Source organism: Oncorhynchus tshawytscha, linkage group LG13 (genome assembly GCF_018296145.1).
Source record: "Oncorhynchus tshawytscha isolate Ot180627B linkage group LG13, Otsh_v2.0, whole genome shotgun sequence".
In the NCBI taxonomy this organism is placed as follows: Eukaryota; Metazoa; Chordata; class Actinopteri; order Salmoniformes; family Salmonidae; genus Oncorhynchus; species Oncorhynchus tshawytscha.
The window spans coordinates 31,194,705-31,214,679 of NC_056441.1; the positions used below are offsets into that span (position 1 = coordinate 31,194,705).

Below are 19,975 nucleotides of genomic sequence, written 5' to 3' on the forward strand. Positions count from 1 at the left end.
GCACATGGACTCTGTACCAGTATCCCCTTCATATAGCCTCAATGTTAATTAATTGTGTTACTTTTTTATAATCTTTTACTTTAGTTTACTTGGTAAATGTTTTCTTAACTCTTTCTTGAATTGCACTGTTGGTTTAGGGCTTACACATGTTGCATTCGGCGCATGTGACAAAAGGTTTGATTTGATGTCGTCCAATGGACTTACTTCGTGGGAGCGTTGCAGCTTATCGATGACGGTCTTGACAGCATTGCACTCCTCCTCCAGTATTTGATTGTCCCGCTTCAGGGCCTCGCTCTCTGCGATGTGCCGGGCCTCCATGTCCAGGATCTCTGCCGCATGCAGCTCCTGCATCTGTACGATCTTCTCCTGGTACTCCCCGATCATCTCCTCCACCTCTTCCTCCTCTGAAACAGATCTGGGCTGGCCAGATGTCTGGGAGGAAAATGTCTCCGTCTGGGTGCCCGCGTCTGTATGTGGCGGACGTTGAGATCCACTAAGATCAGACGATTGACCGGACAATTTGTTGGAAGACTTTTGGTTTGCCGCGGCAGAGTTCTTCCTGGAGAGCGATGGTTTGTCTTTGGCAGCCATTTTTCCCTTGGACCCCTGGCGTTGGTTTTGCGGTTTGCTGCCTTTCTTTTTCAGATGGGAGGGTGGTGCTTGCTGCTGCTGATCGAGTGAGGGAGACTGAGATGGTGATACTGGGGATAGTGTTGACAGTGACTCCGCGGATTTCGCCAAGGCTACTCTGAGCTGTTGTTGCTCCTCTTTGAGCTGAGCGATTGACAGGTCACGGACTTGGAGTTCGGCCTTGAGTTTCTCGCTGCACTCTTTGAAGCTGTTCAGGTGTCCTTTGGTAGCGGCTGCCTCGTCTCGGACCTCCTGGAGTTCTTGGAGAAGCTTGGATGTGGAGGCACCGTCACCTTCCAATGAGGCCTGGGAGGTGAAAGGACAGATTTATCAAAGATGAATTTAGGGGACACCCAAACCCATACAAGTGAAGACATGTCAATACTCAGATCTTTTTCCATATTGCTGAGTAAAGTTGGAATATTCTGCTTTGCAGCAAGATGTACAGTAGAAGTCGAATGTTTATTGAAGCAACATCTTACGACATCAGTCAAGAAGTTAAAGCTTGGTCACAAATGGGTCTTCCAAATGGACAATGACCCCAAGCATACTTCCAAAGTTGTGGCAAAATGGCTTAAGGACAACAAAGTCAAGGTATTGGAGTGACCATCACAAAGCCCTGACATCAATCCTATAGAAAATGTGTGGGCAGAACTGAAAAGGCGTGTGCGAGCAAGGAGGCCTACAAACCTGACTCAGTTACACCAGCTCTGTCAGGCGGAATGGGCCAAAATTCACCCAACTTATTTTGGGAAGCTTGTGGAAGGCTACCTGAATAGCTTGACCCAAGTTAAACAATTTAAAGGCAAAGGTACCAACTACTAATTGAGTGTATGTAAACTTCTGACCCACTAGGAATGTGATGAAAGAAATAAGAGCTGAAATAAATTTTATTTTTATTTATTTTTATTTCACCTTTATTTAACCAGGTAGGCTAGTTGAGAACAATCATTCTCTCTACTATTATTCGGACATTTCACATTCTTAAAATAAAGTGGTGATCCTAACTGACCTAAGACTAAGATTATTTTCCAAGATGGCGTAGCAATCAGATGTCCCTTGTCCTCGTCTTGTCCCATGTATATATATTTTATGCATTTTTCTTCACGTAACTTTTTATATAGATTTTTTTCTAAAAACTCAACTTCAAAACACTCCTGCAACCCGCCTCACCAAATGTGGTGCGGATGTTTTTTTTGTTGCTGTTCTGGTTAGCATTTATTGGCTTATTTCACTGTAGAGCCTCTTGCCCTTCTCATTATACCTTATCCAACCCTTCAGTTCCACCACCCACACATGCGATGACACCACCCACACATGCGATGACATCAACTGGTTTCAATTATGTTTCTAGACACAATATCTCTTTCATCATCACTCAATGCCAAAGTTTACCTCCACTGTATTCACATCCTACCATACCTTTGTCTGTACACTATACCTTGAATCTATTGTATCTCCCCCAGAAACCTGCTCCTTTTACTCTCTGTTCCGGACGTCCTAGACGTCCAATTCTCATAGCTTTTAGCCATGCCCTTATCCTTCTCCTCCTCTGGCGATGTAGAGGTGAATCCAGGCCCTGCAGTGCCTAGCTCCACTCCTATTCCCCAGGTGCTCTCTTTTGATGACTTCTGTAACCGTAAAAGCCTTGGTTTAATGCATGTTAACATTAGAAGCCTCCTCCCCAAGTTTGTTTTATTCACTGCTTTAGCACACTCTGCCAACCCGGATGTCTCAGCCGTGTCTGAATCCTGGCTTAGGAAGACCACCAATAACTATGAAATCTCCATCCCTAACTACAACATTTTCAGACAACATAGAACGGCCAAAGGGGGCGTTGTTGCAATCTACTGCAGAGATAGCGTGCAGAGTTCTGTCCTACTATCCAGGTCTGTACCCAAACAATTTGAACTTCTACTTTTAAAAATCCACCTCGCTAAAAACAAGTCTCTCACCGTTGCCGCCTGCTATAAACCACCCGTTGCCCCCAGCTGTGCTCTGGATACCATATGTGAACTGATTGCCCCCCATTCTATCTTCAGAGCTCGTGCTGCTCGGTGACCTAAACTGTGACATGCTTAACACCCCGGTCATCCTACAATCTAAGCTTGATGCCCTCAATCTCACACAAATGATCAATGAAGCTACCAGGTACAACCCCAAAGCCGTAAACACGGGCACCCTCATAGATATCATCCTAACCAACTTGCCCTCTAAATTCATCTCTGCTGTTTTCAACCAAGATCTCAGCGATCACTGCCTCATTGCCTGCATCCGTAATGGGTCAGCGGTCAAACGACCTCCACTCATCAATATCAAACGCTCCCTGAAACACTTCAGCGAGCAGGCCTTTCTAATTGACCTGGCCCGGGTATCCTGGAAGGATATTGACCTCATCCCGTCAGTAGAGGAAGCCTGGTTATTCTTTAAAAATGCCTTCATCACCATCTTAAATCAGCATGCCCCATTCAAAAAATGTAGAACCAAGAACAGATACAGCCCTTGGTTCTCTCTAGACCGGACTGCCCTTAACCAACACAAAAACATCCTGTGGTGTTCTGCATTAGCATCGAACAGTCCCTGTGAAATGCAACTTTTCAGGGAAGTTAGAAACCAATATACACAGGCAGTTAGAAAAGCCAAGGCTAGCTATTTCAAGCAGGAATGTGCTTCGTGCAACACAAACTCAAAAAAGTTCTGGGACATTTTAAAGTCCATGGAGAATAAGAGCACCTCCTCCCAGTTGCCCACTGCACTGAGGATAGGAAACACTGTCACCACCGATAAATCCACTATAATTGAGAATTTCAATAAGCATTTTTCTACGGCTGGCCATGCCTTCCACCTGGCTACCCCTACCCCCGTCAACAGCACTGCACCCCCCACAGCAACTTGCCCAAGCCTTCCCCATTTCTCCTTCTCCCAAATCCAGTCAGCTGATGTTCTGAAAGAGCTGCAAAATCTGGACCCCACAAATCAGCCGGGCTAGACAATCTGGACTCTTTCTTTCTAAAATGATCTGCAGAAATTGTTGCAGGTGTCTGGTTAGACTGTAAACTCTCCTTCCAGACTCACATAAAACATCTCCAATCCAAAGTTAAATCTAGAATCTAGAACCTATTTCGCAACAAAGCATCCTTCACCCATGTTGCCAAACATACCCTCGTAAAACTGACCATCATACCGATCCTAGACTTTGGCGATGTCATTTACAAAATAGCCTCCAACACCCTACTCAACAAACTGGATGCAGTCTATCACAGTGCCATCCAGCCATCCGTTTTTTCACCAAAGCCCCATATACCACCCACCACTTCGACCTGTATGCTCTCGTTGGCTGGCCCTCGTCGCCAAACCCACTAGCTCCAGGTTATCTACAAGACCCTGCTAGGTAAAGTCCAGCCTTATCTCTGCTCGCTGGTCACCATAGCAGCACCCACCCGTAGCACGCGTTCCAGCAGGTATATCTCAGTTGTCACCCCCAAAGCCAATTCCTCCTTTGGCCGCCTCTCCTTCTAGTTCTCTGCTGCCATTGACTGGAACGAACTACAAAAATCTCTGAAACTGAAAACACTTATCTCCCTCACTGGCTTTAAGCACCAGCTGTCAGAGCAGCTCACAGATCACTGCACCTGTACATGGCCCATCTATAAATAGGCCAAACTACCACCTCTTCCCCTACAGTATTTATTTATTTTGTTCCTTTGCACCCCAGTATTTCTACTTTGCACACTCATCTACTGTCAAATCTACCATTCCAGTGTTTTAATTGCTATATTGTATTTACTTCGCCACCATGGCCTCTTTATTGCCTTTACCTCCCTTATTTCACCTAATTTGCTCACATTGTATATATTATTTTTCTACTGTATTATTGACTGTATGTTTGTTTTACTCTGTGTTGTTATATGTGTCAAACTGCTTTGCTTTATCTTGGCCAGGTTAAATAAATAAAGGTGAAATAATAAATAAAGGTGAAATAAAGGTGAATAAAGGTGAAATATATATATATATATATATTTTAAAGACTGGGAATTTTTATAATTTTAACTTCTATTTTTACCCCGTTTTACCCCCCAACCAAGCCGCACTGCTTCTTAACACAGCGCGCATCCAACCCGGAAGCCAGCCGCACAAATGTGTCAGAGGAAACACCGTGCACCTGGCAACCTTGGTTAGCGCGCACTGCACCCGGCCCGCCACAAGAGTCGCTGGTGCGCGATGAGACAAGGATATCCCTACCCGCCAACCTCTCCCTAACCCGGACGACGCTAGGCCAATTGTGCGCCGCCCCACGGACCTCCCGGTCGCGGCCAGTTACAACAGAGCCTGGGCGCGAACCCAGAGTCTCTGGTGGCACAGCTTAACCACTGCACCACCCGGGAGGCCCCAAGACAGGTAATTATTACTAGGATTAAAATGTCAGGAATTGTGAAAAACTGAGTTTAAATGTATTTGACTAAGGTGTATGTGAACTTCTGACTTCAACTGTACTTACCCGGTAGAGTTCTCCCTTGAGATGTGTTATGGTCATCTCTCCCTCCTTTGGTACAATTTTTTAAAATGAAATGGTCAGATTGGTTAATCACTAAAATGTTCAACATTTTCAAAATGTACTGTTATCCACACAAAATGGACAATTAATAAATCAACAAATGAAGTTCGGCACTGGAAGACTGCGACTCCCATAGTTCTTTCCTTTGCTGAACACTGGTTGAATGTGACTGTGTTCATACCCGTAGAAGCTCCTGTAGCTTGTCACAGCTTTCCCTGTAGCTGCTGAGCTCCTCTTTGACCTCCTTCAGCTCCCGATGGAGCTCAGACATCTTCACCTCACTGCCTCCCGATGACACCTGGGGAATAGTTGGATGTTAGAAATTCTAAAACTTGGATTTCAAGACAATGGATTTAAGATAATGTCAAGAACAAGAAAGTATTGCAATACTTTAGCAAATCTGAGGCAAAGTAGAATTGTACTGTGGCAATCGGAGGAACTCCCTTTCACATTAGTTAATTACCCTTTGAAGGTCTTCTTCAAGGTTGGCTATTGCGACCTCTTTTGCCTAAAAAAGTAAAACGTGACAATTGTAACACCCTCTCATGCAATAATAACAGAGGATTAATCTAACATGGTTGTTGAGTGTGATATTACATACCTTGAGCTCCTGCTGGAGTTTATTGCTGCTCTCCTTGTAACTGCTGAGCTGTTCTTTGGTGGCTGAAGCCTCGTCCCTGACCTTCTGTAGCTCCTGTAGAATCTCAGACACAGCCAACTCGTTGCCTCCAGAAGATGCAGTCTGGTTCAGAGTTCAAAGAGACAGCAGCTTGTCAGCATTTAACCTGTGAAAAACATCTCCAGGCAGTGTAGGTGTAAGCAAATTTATTCATCCATGGAAACTAGAGCAGGCTAACTCTACCCCACAAAAACTAATTCATAGGATGCGGTGCAGGCTACAGCTAACTTAACCCCAGAGACAATAGTCAAGGCTAAAGTTAACTACCTCTGTGGCTGGAAATGTTCTCTGGCATCCAACAGGCTTGGTCGTCCTCATCTGATTGAGCAGGTCCATGAGCAAGACCAGCCTCCTCTCGTACTCCAGCACCTCCTCCTCGGAGCTGGAGAGTAACTGCTTCTGCAGCTCTTGGTCCTTCTGCATGCCGCTCAGGCCTACCTCCAGTTCGCGGAGCTTCTCCGTCAGGAGGACCACCTTCCCAGTGGGGCCATGTTTGGCTCCTTGGATCTCCACTGCTCGGGACATTCCAGCAAACCCAAAGTCTGGGACCTCCATCTGTCCCCTGGGATCCTGGTGGACGGATTCTTTGGCTCTCTGGCCCTTGGACTGCTGCGATTGATGCAGCTGTTGCTGGATGGCGCCCAGTTGGGCCTGGCTGACAAGCGCGGTGGCCACCCTCTCCCTCAGCTTGTCCTCCAGGTCCTGAACCTGGCGCTGGAGGTCGTCAGCGTCCTCCTGGGCCCGCTCCACCAGGAACCGGCAGCGGGTCAGTTCAGAGTCTCTCTCTGTGACACAGGCCTCAAGTTTCTGGACGCTAAGGCTCAGCTCCTTCACCCTGGAGGTGGCATTCTGCTCAAGTGCCTGGATCTGAGCCTGCACCACTACAAACGCCGCCGTCTTATCCCTCAGGGCATCTTGCAGCTCCATCGCCATGTCGTTCGACAGCTCCTTTTCCGACTCGGCTAATGCTAGTCTGCTCTCCTGCAAGCATCGGTACCTCTCCAGGAGCGAGCAGTGCTCGGCTTTGATGGTGTCCAGCTCTAGTGTGGCCAGGTCCATCTTTTGCTTCATTTCGTCATACTCCTCCTTGCTGGGACCTCCGACTTGGCTCTCCAACTGGCGCTTGAGCTCTTCTTCCATCTCCGAGAACTGCTTCCGCTCAATGTTGGCCAGCTCCTCCTGGAGCTTGTCGATAACGGCGTTGAGCTGTTCCAACTCCTCCTCGCTGTTCCTCTTCAGGCGCTGCTGCTCGCTCCGCATGCACTCCACCTGGGACTCCAGATCTCGCAGTAGCTCATCCCTCGCATTGATTTCCTGAAGGGAAGGACAGAGCAGTGAATGTAGGAATAAGGACGAAGGTGAGGAGGAAAAAGACCGGCTCATGCTTTCTGTTAAACCTCTGAGACACAGTTGTGCCACGGCATTATAGTTATTGATAATATTTATGTGATAGATAATATATGAGTCTCAGCCAATCAGGTCAAATGTTTGGTTGAGACAACTGTAATAATGGTACTTCAGGTACCAATTATGATTTGTTGGACAATTCTAGGGTGTTCCAAGTGTCTCTTTAGTAAGCCAACTTAAAGAAAAATTCACAACACAACAGAGGCCTACTTACCAAAACCTAAAATAAAATGGTGGGTTACGCCACAACAAAAATACTAAATAAAAGGAACGGCTGTCACACAACACAAACACTTATCCACTATCACAACGATATACATATATGTGAACAGAAGAACAAGTGGTCTGTCTAACGTATATGTATATGGGTTTACCTTGTTGTCAGGGGCTGTTTCCGTGTGTTGAAGCTTAGCCATCTGCTCATTAAGAAGAGCTATTTCCCTGTGTTTCTCCTCCATCACCTTCAAAAGTGTATCATATGTCAGAGATTATAATCTGCAGGCTCTCAACACACAAAAAATATCACCCTTAAACTGGGACTAAAACAGTAGGGAACATTAAAAGGGGGGGGGTTCTTGATCTTTGGGTGGGGATACTACCTATCCCTACAATATTAGCCCAACAGGTACCACATTTGGTGCTTTGGCTAATGTGGCATATATATAGCATTTGCTTGTAAATTACTTCTGTAGCATCTATACAGGCATTATAACGGGTTTATGAAAGCTACATTAAATCTTAAAAGTATATTTTTCATTTAAAATTGGGACTGAAATGTCTATGTAATATACTGTAGCTAGAGGAGTCCATATTAGCCATTTTTAAAGTTGGGTTATCTTTTAGAATGGACTATGTTAGTGTCACAGCGGACTATTCACTTGATTAGGGCCAGTTTGCACCGGTGCAGTCTGTTAACACTTGTTATTTCCAAAAGGTTAAAAAGAAAGACCGAAAGATATATAAATTAAAAAAAAAGGTTAAATGTAATGTTCTATCACTTAACACTCTTTTTAATCTATTAGCTAGCTGCAAACATTGCCCAGGTGCAGACCTATCAGTTTGACCAAAAGAGAAGTCTACATGAACCATTCTACATAAAATGATTGGTCTTAATCTACTAGCATATTTTTCAGTATCGATAAACATCGTAATATGTTTTTGTAGTGTAGCAACGGTTAATAGCACACTTGTTTTATCCTTTGATATATCATTTTAATGGTCTGTCTTTATGTAGCTTTGTTTAGCAGATGGATACCACGTGTCAACCTTGCTGCTTATAGTACAGGGATTCCCAAACTTTTGAGACTCCATTTTGACATCTGAAAATTCTCACAACCCCACCCATGTGAATAAAATCACAGCCAATGTTAACGTTTATAATTTGGGGCTATGGCAGTCAATTGAAAAACATTCTAACAGTATTTCTGATTGTCCTCAACTCACCATCACATACTTTTAATGTGAGGCAGTCAATTGCAAATTAGTCTGACATAATGTCTCTTATCTCACCACCACTAGAGATGGGTGCGCTTGACGCATGTCGTGTCGGAGCTTCTCAAAGTCAGGGGGCGTGGTTGAAAGTGAGCACGCATCTCTGCTGTCTCATCCAACCTGGATCGACAGGCCCATTTGGTTTTAATGCAAATGAGAGCACTAAATCCAGCATCACACAGACATCAGCTAACAAAAAGGGCAGCCAACGATGAGTTTTATGATGCTTTAAAAACAACTAGGAAATCTGAAGGATAGGAGGTCAAATCATGATGCAAGTGATCTTTAGGTCGGAAAGTCAGAGCTCTAGAAAGAGGCCAGAGTTGGAATTCCAATTTTTTCCCAGTCGGAGCTCGTTCTTTCCGAGTTCCCAGTTGTCTTGAACGTACTGAAGTCTGATATGTGAGTTCCGAGCTCCCGGTTGTTTTGAACCCGGCATTAATGCTCAGCGGGAGACGTCAAGGTATTCCCTTTGAGTCAAGAACCAAAACTCCTCCATAGTGACCTGTGAATGCGTTAAGTCTGCAGCATTCGGTCACGACAGCTTGATCAGCTGTTCGATTTCACTTACCGGCATGTCAACTGATCCAGGATCACATTCATTGGGAAGGAGGTCTAATTGAGTGTATGTTAACTTCTGACCCACTGGAAATGTGATGAAAGAAATAAAAGCTGAAATAAATCTTTCTATCTACTATTATTCTGACATTTTGTATCCTTTGGTACAACTTAAAAATTTTTTTTTTTTAAAGAATTGCAGATTTTTTTGTCCATTAAAATAACATTGATCAGAAATACAGTGTAGTCATAGTTAGTGTTGTAAATGACTATTGTAGCTGGAAACGGCTGATTTTTAATAGAATATCTGCATAGGTGTAGAGGCCCATTATCAGCAACCATCTCTCCTGTGTTCCAATGGCACGTTGTGTTAGCCAATCCAAGTTTATCATTTTAAAAGCCTAATTGATCATTAGAAAACCCTTTTGAAATTATGTTAGCACAGCTGAAAACTGTTTTTAGTTTTAGCTAACACAACGTGCCATTGGAACACAGGCATGATGGTTGCTGATAATGGGCCTGTACGCCAATGTAGATTTTCCAGAAAAGTCTGCAGTTTCCAGCTACAAAAGTCATATACAACCAATGTATATTATATTATTACCAATGTTAACACTGTATTTATGATCAATTTTATGTTATTTTAATGGACAAAAAATGCTTTTCTTTCACAAACAAGTACATTTCTAAGTGACCCCAAACTTTTGAACGGTACTGTATATAGGTATATATATATTTTTTTTTATGGAATAAGATTCTAAAAACATGGTTTGCTTTGTCATTATGGGGTATTGTGTGTAGATCGATGAGGGATTTATTTTTTAAGAACAAGGCTGTAACATAACAAAATGTGGGAAATGTCAATGAGTCTGAATACTTTCCGATGCACTGTTCTAGCCTGGCTGTGTGGTGGCTAAGGCTACCTAAACTAAGAAAAAAAAAAATCCCCTTTTCAGGACCCTGTCTTTCAAAAAGAATTTGTACAAATCTAAATAACTTCACAGATCTTCATTGTAAAGGGTTTAAACACAGTTTCCCATGCTTGTTCAATGAACCATAATAAATTAATGAATATGCACCTGTGGAACGGTCGTTAAGACACTAACAGCTTACAGACAGTAGGCAATTAAGGTCACAGTTATGAAAACATAGGACACTAAAGAGGCCTTTCTACTGACTCTGAAAAACACCTAAAGAAAGATGCCCAGGGTCCCTGCTCATCTGAGTGAACGTGCCTTAGGCAAGCTGCAAGGAGGCATGAGGACTGCAGATGTGGCCAGGGCAATAAATTGCAATGTCCGTACTGTGAGACACCTAAGACAGCGCTACAGGGAGACCAGACGGACAGCTGATTGACCTCGCAGTGGCAGACCACGTGTAACACCTGCACAGGATCGGTACATCCGAACATCACACCAGCGGGACAGGTACAGGACAGCAACAACTGCCCAAGTTACACCAGGGACATACAATCCCACCATCAGTGCTCAGACTGTCCGCAACAGGCTGAGAAATGCTGGACTGAGGGCTTGTAGGCCTGTTGTAAAGGCAGGTCCTCACCAGACATCACTGGCAACAACTTCGCCTATGGGAACAAACCCACTGTCGCTGGACCAGACAGTACTGGCAAAAAGTGCTCTTCACTGACGAGTCGCGGTTTTGTCTCACCAGGGGTGATGGTCGGATTCACATTTATCTTTGAAGAAAAGAACGTTACACCGAGGCTTGTACTCGATTTGTGGCTGGAGGGTCCGTCACAGTCTGGGGCGGTGTGTCACAGCATCATCGGACTAAGCTTGTTGTCATTGCAGGCAATCTCAACGCTGTGCGTTACAGGGAAGACATCCTCCTCCCTCATGTGGTACTCTTCCTGCAGGCTCATCCTGACATGACCCTCCAGCATGACAATGCCACCAGCCATACTGCTCATTCTGTGCGTGATTTCCTGCAAGACAGGAATGTCAGTATTCTGCCATGGCCAGCAAAGAGCCTGATTTCAACCCCATTGAGCACGTCTGGGACCTGTTGGATCGGAGGATGAGGGCTAGGGCCATTCCCCCCAGAAATATCCGGGAACTTGCAGGTGCCTTGGTGGAAGAGTGGGGAAACATCTCACAGCAAGAACTGGCAAATCTGGTGCAGTCCATGAGGAGATGCACTGCAGTACTTAATGCAGCTGGTGGCCACACCAGATACTAACTGTTAATTTAGATTTTGACCCCCCTTTGTTCAGGGACATATTATTCCATTTCTGTTAGTCACATGTCTGTGGAACTTGTTCAGTTTATGTCACAGTCGTTGAATCTTGTTATGTTCATACAAATATTTACACCTGTTAAGTTTGCTGAAAATAAATGCAGTTGACAGCGAGAGGACATTTATTTTTTTGCTGAGTTTACATGCTAGCCTAGCTGTATGGGGACAAAGGCTACCTACATGCTAGCCTAGCTATGTGCTGGCCGGTTACCTGGAGCATGCTGTCCTTGGTCTCCAGGTCTTGCTGCTGGGTGCTCAGCTCCTTCCTCTGGATCTCCAGCTGCATGTGGAGCTGCTGCACCTCCTCACTCTTGTTCTCCAGCTCTTCCCGGAACTGCTCAAGCTGCTCCTCCAGGTTACTGATCTGGAGGGGAGGAGTGGGAAGGGGGGAGTCAGGCTGGCTTGTTGTGTGTTCTTGTCTAACTGAGGACCAGGGCATCGACACATGAACAGGGGACTTGAAATCCAAGTGGGGACCTGTCTTGTGTACATCATTAGTAATTGAAGGAGTGTGATTTGAGGCGAGGTGAAAGATGGCAGGCAAAGGGATGCAACAAGCAGAGGAATGGCCCATTTTGTGTAAATCATTGGGGGCGTGATAACCAATCAAGATTTTTGCTGGCTAGCTTTGACACTTTGCTGGATTGGCTACTTATATATTCCCTTCCAAACATGTGAAAGAAAGAAACCCCCCATAAGTCTAATACATTACTTCTTTCTCTTTCCTGTCCAGTGCCTCTCTTTCAGTCTGTAGCTGAGCCTCCAGTGAGGAGTCACCAGGCCCACTAACAGACACATCCTGCCTCTTATCCTCCACCTGAAACACACATGCACGCAACGCCACAATATTATTATTTAGCAACCAGGTCATGCGTGGCGAACACACACAATAATACACGCAAGCACACACACAACTGCACAGCCATACACCATATACAGTAGCTGCGATCTCATACACTTAATCATCTGTGCAGTAGCAAGTTACGGGGACATTTCTTTCACTGCTCAGTGTTTCAGCCTGCCAACAGTGATATTGGTTGCGGTACTTCACGGGTGTCAAACTCATTCCATGGAGGGCCGAGTGTCTGCGGTGAGGGGAGTTCCTTAGTAATTAGTGAACTTAATTAATCAATGAAGTACAAGGGTAGAGCGAAAACCAGCACACACTCGGCACTCTGTGGAATGAGTTTGATATGTGCAGTACTCATTATTATGGGCGCACACACACATTCTCAGCCCTGACATCAGGGACTGTCTGTACAGTCTCCTTTCTTACTAATGTACACACACAAACACCCATATACACATGTAGCTTCACGCTGTCATTCTCTCACACTCGACCAGAACATACAAACTCTCATTCTGAAACAGTCACATACTCCATCTTCTCTCACTCACACACCACCGCTAACATTAAAACAGCATCATTAACTATTCCCACTCCATTGTCCCTCTCCTCTCTTTTTCATTTTCCTCCCTGTCTCTCTCCACCCCTCCCCCCCTTCGTCTCTCTCACCGTCTCTGTGCTGGCCAGCAGAGCCTGCTCCAGCTCGCGGATGCGGCCCTCCAGCTTGTCGATCTCCTCGTTGCGCTCGCCCGCCTCGCGCTGCAGCTGCTCAGACGCCAGTAGCAGCTCGCTGCACCAGTCCGCCTTCTCCCTCAGCTGCTGGGTCAGATGATCCACCTGGGAGAGGATAGGGTTGAGGAGGAGAAAGGAGCGGGAGGAGAGAAGGAGGGAAAGAGGGGTTTTCAGTGAGGATCGTACAGTCTGTAGCTTCAATGTATCACTGTGGCTAGCTAGTAGCAACACAACACAGTAACTGGGAGGTCAGCTGATCCACCTGCCGTTTGGAAAAGAGGGAGGGAAAGAGGGGGTAGTAGGGCTGGGAATTGCCAGGGACCTCACGGTACAATATTTTCAGATACTTAGGTGCCGATACGATATATATTGCAATTCTCGTGATTCTATTTGTATTGCTATTCGATACTGCAATCAAATTGCAATTTGAAGTTCCAAATATATTGCTCAAAGATCGCATGAGAAAATTTAGATTTTGATTGTTCATGGAAATAAAAGTGCTGGAACCATGTTGGCTCACTATTTAGAAAGAAGCAGAGTTTTGGCACAGGTAGAGCCAAATAGCGCTAGCTAATGCTAAGTAACAAAATCAATTTAAAATATATATATATATATTAAAATTGCGTATTTTACAAATCAATACTTGGAGTCTAAGCATTGATATAAAAAAATTATACTACGATAATTAAATGTAGCGATTTTCCCCCTCCATCACTAGGGGTAGAGGGAATGAGGAGAGCTTCAGCGAGGATGGCAAAGAAAGTCTACCTGTCATTTGCATTTTGGTAGGCCGTCATTGAAAATAAGAATTTGTTCTTAACTGGCTTGCCTAGTTAGATTAAAAAATTAATCAAAATGCAGAATAGATGATATGCTTCAATATGAGAGAAGCTACATTTCAGTATATGTTAGCTACTAGCAATAGCTGTTAGATTAGCTGAGCCACCTGCCGTGTGGGAGAGGGGAAGAGCAGAGGGGAGGAGCAGAAGGGAAGGAGAAACAAGGATGGCTTGGCTATGGTGCGGCTGAACAACGGCAGTATTAATGTAAGCGGGAGCAATTCTATGAGGTCAGAGGATCCACACCTGCTACATGGTAGAGAAAGGGAGAAAAATAGGGGAAGAGGGAGGGAGAGGTGGGGTTTTAGTGCAGCTAATGATATTTATTAGTAGAGCCTTTTCAATGATGCTAGCAGCACTAATAGCTGGGAGGGCAGCGGATCCACCTGCTATGGTGGACAGAGGAATATTTAAAGGGACAAAAAGGAGAAAGAGAGCAGAGGAAGGGAAAGTGGGGGGATCTGACGTGGTTTACAATGACAGGTTGCTACCATGCAACTGATGGAGTTTCGCTAATGAGAGAGTCTGTTTCAATGCAACTAATAGCAATACCTGGGAGGTCAGCTGATCCACCTGCCATAGGAGAGGCAAAGAGAGGAGGGAAGAGGAGGAAAGAAGGAGAGAGAATGGCCTTTAATGAGCATAGCAGTGACTAATAGGAGAAGGTGGAGGGAGAAGGAATGGCGCTAAGATTATGATAGCAGAGAAAGGCTGCTGTGATAAAGCTAAATGCATTTAGCTTAGCAAAAACAGGCCAGTGCAGTATCTACAATGATGTTTAAAAAGAGACAACTATAATTCAATTCAACTAACTCTGAGTGACTTTTCGTGAAACGTTTCCACAACACATGCCACTATAATACAGCTGAAGACTCTGAACACGAACAGCAGCATGGTAACTAATGTAAAACACAGCTGATGGCAACAGCAAGCAGAGCCACTGCCACAGCATGTCAAAGAGACGTGGAGCTATGATGATAATGACTTTTAGCTGAAACAAGCCACAACAACTCAATTGACGTACAATAAACCAGAGACAAGCAGTATGTCACAGCTGTTATGACAGCAGATGCCATGATAATGCAAAGACAGACCTCCATGGTCAAGATTGCGATGATGCTCAGCAGAAATATCATAATGTAATAGTGGGGGAAAAAAGTATTTAGTCAGCCACCAATTGTGCAAGTTCTCCCACTTAAAAAGATGAGAGGCCTGTAATTTTCATCATAGGTAGACTTCAACTACGACAGACAATATTAGAAGAAAAAAATCCAGAAAAATCACATTGTAGGATTTTTAATGAATTTATTTGCAAATTATGGTGGAAAATAAGTATTTGGTCACCTACAAACAAGCAAGATTTCTGGCTCTCACAGACCTGTAACTTCTTCTTTAAGAGGCTCCTCTGTCCTCGACTCGTTACCTGTATTAATGGCACTTGTTTGAACTTGTTATCAGAATAAAAAGACACTTGTCCACAACCTCAAACAGTCACACTCCAAACTCCACCATGGCCAAGACCAAAGAGCTGTCAAAGGACACCAGAAACAAAATTGTAGACCTGCACCAGGCTGGGAAGACTGAATCTGCAATTGGTAAGCAGCTTGGTTTGAAGAAATCAACTGTGGGAGCAATTATTAGGAAATGGAAGACATACAAGACCACTGATAATCTCCCTCGATCTGGGGCTCCACGCAAGATCTCACCCCGTGGGGTCAAAATGATCACAAGAACGGTGAGCAAAAATCCCAGAACCACACGGGGGGACCTAGTGATTGACCTGCAGAGAGCTGGGACCAATGTAACAAAGCCTAAAATCAGTAACACACTACGCCGCCAGGGACTCATATCCTGCAGTGCCAGACGTGTCCCCCTGCTTAAGCCAGTACATGTCCAGGCCCGTCTGAAGTTTGCTAGAGAGCATTTGGATGATCCAGAAGAAGATTGGGAGAATGTCATATGGTCAGATGAAACCAAAATGTAACTTTTGGGTAAAAACTCAACTCGTCGTGTTTGGAGGACAAAGAACGCTGAGTTGCATCCAAAGAACACCATACCTACTGTGAAGCATGGGGGTGGAAACATCATGCTTTGGGGCTGTTTTTCTGCAAAGGGACCACAACGACTGATCCGTGTAAAGGAAAGAATGAATGGGGCCATGTATCGTGAGATTTTGAGTGAAAACCTCCTTCCATCAGCAAGGGCATTGAAGATGAAACGTGGCTGGGTCTTTCAGCAGGACAATGATCCCAAACACACCGCCCGGACAACGAAAGAGTGGCTTCGTAAGAAGCATTTTAAGGTCCTGGAGTGGCCTAGCCAGTCTCCAGATCTCCACCCCATAGAAAATCTTTGGAGGGAGTTGAAAGTCCGTGTTGCCCAGCAACAGCCCCAAAACATCACTGCTCTAGAGGAGATCTGCATGGAGGAATGGACCAGAATACCAGCAACAGTGTGTGAAAACCTTGTGAAGACTTACAGAAAACATTTGACCTCTGTCATTGCCAACAAAGAGTATATAACAAAGTATTGAGATAAACTTTTGTTATTGACCAAATACTTATTTTCCACCATAATTTGCAAATAAATTCATAAAAAATCCTACAATGTGATTTTCTGGATTTTTTTTCTCATTTTATCTGTCATAGTTGAAGTGTACCTATGATGAAAATTACAGGCCTCTCATCTTTTTAAGTGGGATAACTTGCACAATTGGTGGCTGACTAAATACTTTTTTGCCCCACTGTAACTAATGATATTTACTTGAGAAAGGTAGCTTACAACACGGTGTGAGAGTAACCTCGCCATGAAATCTGCTTTTTCGAAAGACTCAAAATATATTAAGTGTTTAGTGACACGGACAAAACCACTTAAAACCTATTATGTACAATAAAATATTGAATTAAAAAGCCTTAAAATACTACAGTTCTACAAAATGCATTACAAATCACATCCAGAACCCCCTTACAGTTCAATATAAATCACCATGGTGATGATCGACAAATCAACCCTCGCCCGGAAAAACCCCCAACAAAAACAACCCCATCCAGCAAATACTATACGTACATTTTCCTTCACAATACATGTTGATGCAACAGTTCCAGTTTAACTAGTCTGGGATCATATTCTGGTAACCATAGGAAATTCTACCTCCCCATTGTCCTGAAAGACACTGAGTCCTCATGTAAAAAGCTACAACAGTCCACTTTTACAAGCTGAGCATCTACATTACTGCCTTTCCCATTGTGACGGAACAAAAGGAGGGAGAAACTGACTGTGGGGTCCCACAGGGCTCAATGCTGGGGCCATTGCGAAACTGAATTGTTACCTCTCTGCTTCTTTGTTCAGAGCCGGGCTGCTGCTTCTGGCTGTTCTTTAGCTGCTGCTCCAGTTTCAAGATCTCCTGCTGGAAGACATCCCTCTCGTGTTCCCGGTCGATGGCTTGCTCCTGGGGATCAGATTTTAAGACCAAGCCTTTAAAGGAGAGTGCCTAAGGGAAATACCTTATGTACTGCCTAATCCCCAATAACCAACATGCACATTTATATAACATTTGTGTAAATCTGTATACTTTAAAACAACATAGTTCCTAAGGTCCTCCCCCATCCACCCCTCCCCATTCATCCATCTCTCCCATCTCTCTATCCATATTCATCCATCCAGTCATGCATCCATCCCCCCTCCCTCATCTCTCCCTTCCCCTCTTTCTCTTACATCCAGGAACCTCCGGTTCTTCTCCAGTTGTTTCTCCAGGGCCTGGATCTGCTGCAGCAGGTCGCCGGTCTCCGTCTTGCGGGCATGCTCCAGCTCGATGACCCGGTTGACCTGCTCCTCCAGCTCAGCCTCCAGTGTTTTCACCTGGTGCAGGAGGCCCAGACTCTCCTTCTCTGCCTGCCGCTGCACCTCTACCTTCTCAGCCATCAGCTTCTCCGTCTCCTCCAGGAGGTCTGGGGGGAAGGGAGGGAGGGAGGGAAGGACAGAAGGCGTTACACATAAGGTCGCTTTAGAAGGGAGGAGTCAATGATTTTGGACATAGAGGTTTCATTCGATCAATGGACAGGACAGGATGCTGAGATGGAGTTCTTGTGGACTCAGTTACAGCCTATTAATGTAAAACCTAAGTATATTCAGCGGTTTTTGTCTCAGAAGTTCTAAAATTGTGTTTTATTCATTTTAAAATTACATTATTGAGATGGCCGCTTTTAACAAAATGCCCCCAAAACAGTCTGCCATTTCAGCATCACGTATAACATATCTAACAATCTCACTCCCAGTATCTTCCCAACATATACTAATCCGATGCTATCATTTAACCAACATTAAACCAACCAACCAACATTGCTTCACCCAGGAGATCAAAACCCCCATTGTATTAGTTCAACAGATAAAAGGGTAAGAGAGTGCAAACCACAGACCAAGCACATAAACAGTGCTGAGACATTGCAATATCCATGCCTCATATGCAATTGCAGGCAAGGGGTGGGACAAATTCCTAATTGAGCAATCATCTTAACTCCAAAGGTAGTGGACATTGTCACGATGTTAGCATGGATAATGTGAAGTAAGGTTAGGGTGAGCTAAACTCTAGGAGCAAAGATGATTGCCAATGAGGAAATACTTAAGCTTACAGTATCAAAATATAGCTTATCCGATTCCTTCAATCATGCTCAATCATAAATCAAATGAGAATGATCACACTGACCCATAAGACATTAACATGACAAACCATGACGTAGAAAAGTGAATCAAAAAAGAAAAAGAAAAAGCGTAAGCAAGGGTTAGTGATTGAGTGAGTGAGCCCATAGCAAGCGCCAACATTGTTTTGTGAGTTGCTGTATTTGGGGGTTAAAAAATATATATTTGTGAAGTGCCAATCGACTAGAGACTAAAAGGTAACATAGATAGACTGGCCATGCTCTGATGTGGGACACACCTGCTTCAGGTGCTGCATCGACTGCAGCTTCAACTAGGCCTATGGGAGGAATAAGAAAGCACAGTATTTCAACATGCACTTGTTTTGTCATAAAAAGGAGGAAGACTGGAGGAGAAAGAATGCGAGAGGTGAAAACAAAAGGGCGGGGCCTCCCTGCATGTGCTGTCATGGTATTGGTTAAAGCTGTGTCGGAAGAGGATGGATAAGCCAATGCAGTGAGGTGAGAGCAGGAGTGAGGTGTTACTGAAATGGCTCCCTGTACATTGAATTCATGTCCTTGCTGTATACTTGCCATTTCCTTTTGGATTGTTCATTAACCTATGGAATACCTTGAAATAGTACTGGAAAGAGGTAATGCATCGGAAAATGCTTCAAAAATATTTTGCAAAGGAAAACAAGTGTGTCAAATCAAGGTAATTCCTCCCCGTTTCAGTCCACTTCATTACATTTGGTGCCTAATGAACACAACCCAGGTGAGACTTTTGTCAGATACAGTACATGTGTTCCAGGATTCTGTTTTATCCCAGAGGATTTCCATCAAAAACAATGATCAATTGCAAACTTCTTTACAACATGAATGAATCACCACGGTCACCGTTTCTATAGGAATTCAGTAAAGCACAGTAATAACAGAGTATATAAATAAAAATTACAAGGATTTCGTTAAAAAGTCATTGAGTGATAAAACGATAACAATGAGTGGCTACTCTTAAGCTGACACAGTGTGTGATGATAATGACAATGACAATGAGTCACACAAATAATCAAATGTAGATCTAATCAAGGAATACACCAACCTTCTGTATGCAAAATAACATGGGCTTGTTTTATCTTTGTCATAGGACCCACAGAAATATAATTACTAGAACGGACATGTCAAATTGCCATGGCCTGAGGGGTTTCTCTCAGTAATGCTAGTATTTCTATTTCAATGATACAACCCCCACTTCACTCTGCCCACTCTTTGGAGTAGTGATGTCATATAAATATGTAGTCATAGCTCTTTAGTATCACCAACTGCATGTTTTTCAGCATCTCTATTGGAATA

At 44.1% G+C, this 19,975-nt stretch overlaps 1 protein-coding gene across 6 annotated transcripts in view; it reads right to left on the minus strand.

Annotated features, from left to right (window-relative positions):
- akap9 (A kinase (PRKA) anchor protein 9) overlaps positions 1 to 19,975 on the minus strand; it is a 160,832-nt gene that overhangs the window by 26,315 nt on the left and 114,542 nt on the right. For 4 of the 6 annotated variants that reach the window (XM_024441461.2, XM_024441459.2, XM_042295516.1 and 1 more), the window contains 13 exons: positions 18,928 to 18,966; positions 17,709 to 17,941; positions 17,323 to 17,442; positions 13,093 to 13,260; positions 12,289 to 12,393; positions 11,788 to 11,940; positions 7,646 to 7,732; positions 6,132 to 7,178; positions 5,787 to 5,927; positions 5,649 to 5,693; positions 5,367 to 5,483; positions 5,129 to 5,173; positions 205 to 936 (listed from right to left, as the gene is read on the minus strand). In XM_024441461.2, the coding sequence (XP_024297229.2) occupies positions 205 to 936; positions 5,129 to 5,173; positions 5,367 to 5,483; positions 5,649 to 5,693; positions 5,787 to 5,927; positions 6,132 to 7,178; positions 7,646 to 7,732; positions 11,788 to 11,940; positions 12,289 to 12,393; positions 13,093 to 13,260; positions 17,323 to 17,442; positions 17,709 to 17,941; positions 18,928 to 18,966 (3,032 nt within the window). The remainder of the gene's footprint in view (positions 1 to 204; positions 937 to 5,128; positions 5,174 to 5,366; positions 5,484 to 5,648; positions 5,694 to 5,786; positions 5,928 to 6,131; positions 7,179 to 7,645; positions 7,733 to 11,787; positions 11,941 to 12,288; positions 12,394 to 13,092; positions 13,261 to 17,322; positions 17,443 to 17,708; positions 17,942 to 18,927; positions 18,967 to 19,975) is intronic. The other 2 variants (XM_024441460.2, XM_024441462.2) reach the window with 2 other exon arrangements.